Here is a 2294-nt window from a genome sequence, read left to right as displayed (position 1 = left end):
CTCATGACTCCAGTTATAGAACGTACCTCATTATAAATGAGTTTAACAACTAATTAGACGCTCAAGTTTTCACCACAGCGTTAGACAATGGCACCTTGGTTTCTGTGTAATTAAGGACATCTTTGTAGCTACAGTAGCGGGAGCGCGCTCGCGAGATCGAGTATACTACATGTCATAGGCTTGATTTTTTTTTTTTTTTGCAGGCAAGCACTTCGACCCTGTATTAATGACTGTTCTGCAACTTTCCATGTTCCTTGAGAGTATATTCAGTACGAATTGATCTGATCCACTTGATTGTTTTCGTCTAATTAGTCCAAATCTGCATGGCCGGTCTATCTACGTCCATCATGCTCTCATTAGGAGTTAACTTCGTATTTCTGACAGGTCTGGATTGTAATGCATTCTGCATTTTCTGGCAGGTCGCAACTGCCAGACTAGTTTTGCAATTTTTTTTTCGTGATCGTTACCAATCCCACCACATGGGAGGTAGTTCTCATTATACACTGTTTTGTTGCAATGCAGTTTATAACTTAATTTATGGCAATTTAATTAGTCTGTATTGCATCCTTCCTTTACTTGGGGCAGTTTGGCACTTCCAAAGAGCTCTGCATTATAACATCTACAATTCTGCAACATTCCCTTAGTCACAAATTTTATAGCATCGTGGCGAGTTTCAAGCGAGAAGTGACAAATTGTTATTTGTGATAAACTTCAAAGGACACCAGTACTGGATCCTATTGGAAATTCCAAGAAGCAGAGCATGTTAAACAATTTAAAGGACTTGGGTGAAAGCTCTCTGATAGGACTTGATTAGTTCAACTTTGGTGGCAACCTGTTGGAAGATTTTGAATTCAGAGGAGCTTCTCATAAGAATGTAAGGGTCGAGTAACTTACTGACCAAAATTGAATGCAACAAGCGTACTTCTAAGTTTTAACACTTAGTTATGGCTTGACGAAAAAAAAGAAAATCAACGTATTTTCATAAAATTTAAACCTATGAACATAGCAGACATCTTTTTTCCCCTCTCTTTTCTTTTAAAGGGGGCCAACTCTGAACAACAACATTGCAGATTCCCGCTGGACGAGTGGACTTCGCGCTCGACTACCAATCTGATGGTCCAAGTTCGATTTTCGGCTCGGCCAAGAACGCGAGATCAGAGGAATTTATTCTGGTGATAGAAATTCATTTCTCGATACAATGTGGTTCGGATCCCACAAGAAGTTGTAGGTTCCGTTGCTAGGTAACCAATTGGTTCCTAGTCATTTAAAAATATCTAATCCTTCGGGACAGCCCTAGGAGAGCTGTTAATCAGCTCAGTGGTCTGGTAAAACTAAGATATACTTAACTTAACTTTCTCTCTTTTCCAATGTAACACCATACCATAGTGGACTATGTACATTAAGCCGAAGGAATCATCCCAGGATGTGGCTCGGATAACCATAATAAATAACAAACATCATCTTTATGTTCAAATGTTTTGCTTGACCAACAGTAATGAATGTATGAATCATGATATTAATCAAAAGCAAGTCTAAAACATTTATACAAGACAATGATTAGGATATCTATGCTTAGGAATCACTAATTGTTCCTTTTAAAATTCGCAGTTTAATTTCTGTCTTCAGTTAACCAAAACTTATAGTTACTGTTGCTTGAAATAAAAATAAAAACTAAACTTAAGATCAATGTCAATCACTTGTGTTTTGTCAGGACGTGTTTGAAAAGTGTTCTATTCTGCGCTTTCTCTTTTACTTATATGTAGAACTGGAATTAAAATCGTCCTTCAAATGTCCGTCAAATCACAGAAATCAGAGTACACATAACATACGAATAAAACTTGCACAAGTCCTTTTATCACTTATCCCCCCAGACGCAAGTACCACCACTGGGAAACTTCAAGATCAACTACTGAGCTTTCACCAGATGTCAAAGCCTCGACCAGGCACTTTCAGACCCTCAACGAAGTGCTGGAAGATGGTGCTCAAGTATTCGGCCATTTCGTCTCTGTTATCCAGGGGATTGTTGCTGACCCCAGCCAGGACAGAGCGCCGTGTTGACGGACATCCACAACAATCCTGTCGGCAACCTCCTTGTCCTTGCCAGTCAGCAGGATTTTCAGGTAATCCAGGATGTCGGGCCCAAAAGAGGACAGGACTAGGTTGATGAGTTGTCCCTGGTCTCCTCCTGGATTCATGTTCGAGAACTTGACCTGTGAAAGGGATGGACAGGCATTGATGCTTCTGCTGAATCCCAGGAATGACATTCATCTTAAATGTTACAGCATTTTTAAAAA

The 2294-nt window shown here is 39.7% G+C and overlaps 1 protein-coding gene across 2 annotated transcripts in view; it reads right to left on the bottom strand.

The window, feature by feature from the left end:
* Positions 1-1807: 1807 nt before the first annotated feature.
* Positions 1808-2294, bottom strand: part of LOC135195766 (uncharacterized) — a 16130-nt gene continuing 15643 nt past the window's right edge. Inside the window, exon 6 of one of the 2 annotated variants that reach the window (XM_064222214.1) lies at positions 1808-2210. In XM_064222214.1, the coding sequence (XP_064078284.1) occupies positions 1983-2210 (228 nt within the window). In that variant the 3' untranslated portion in view covers positions 1808-1982. The remainder of the gene's footprint in view (positions 2211-2294) is intronic. The other variant, XM_064222213.1, reaches the window with a different exon arrangement.

The sequence above is a fragment of the Macrobrachium nipponense genome, chromosome 16 (genome assembly GCF_015104395.2).
Source record: "Macrobrachium nipponense isolate FS-2020 chromosome 16, ASM1510439v2, whole genome shotgun sequence".
NCBI lineage: Eukaryota > Metazoa > Arthropoda > Malacostraca > Decapoda > Palaemonidae > Macrobrachium > Macrobrachium nipponense.
The sequence above is the reverse complement of the archived record's forward strand: the minus strand, read 5'-3'. Positions and strand labels throughout refer to the sequence as shown.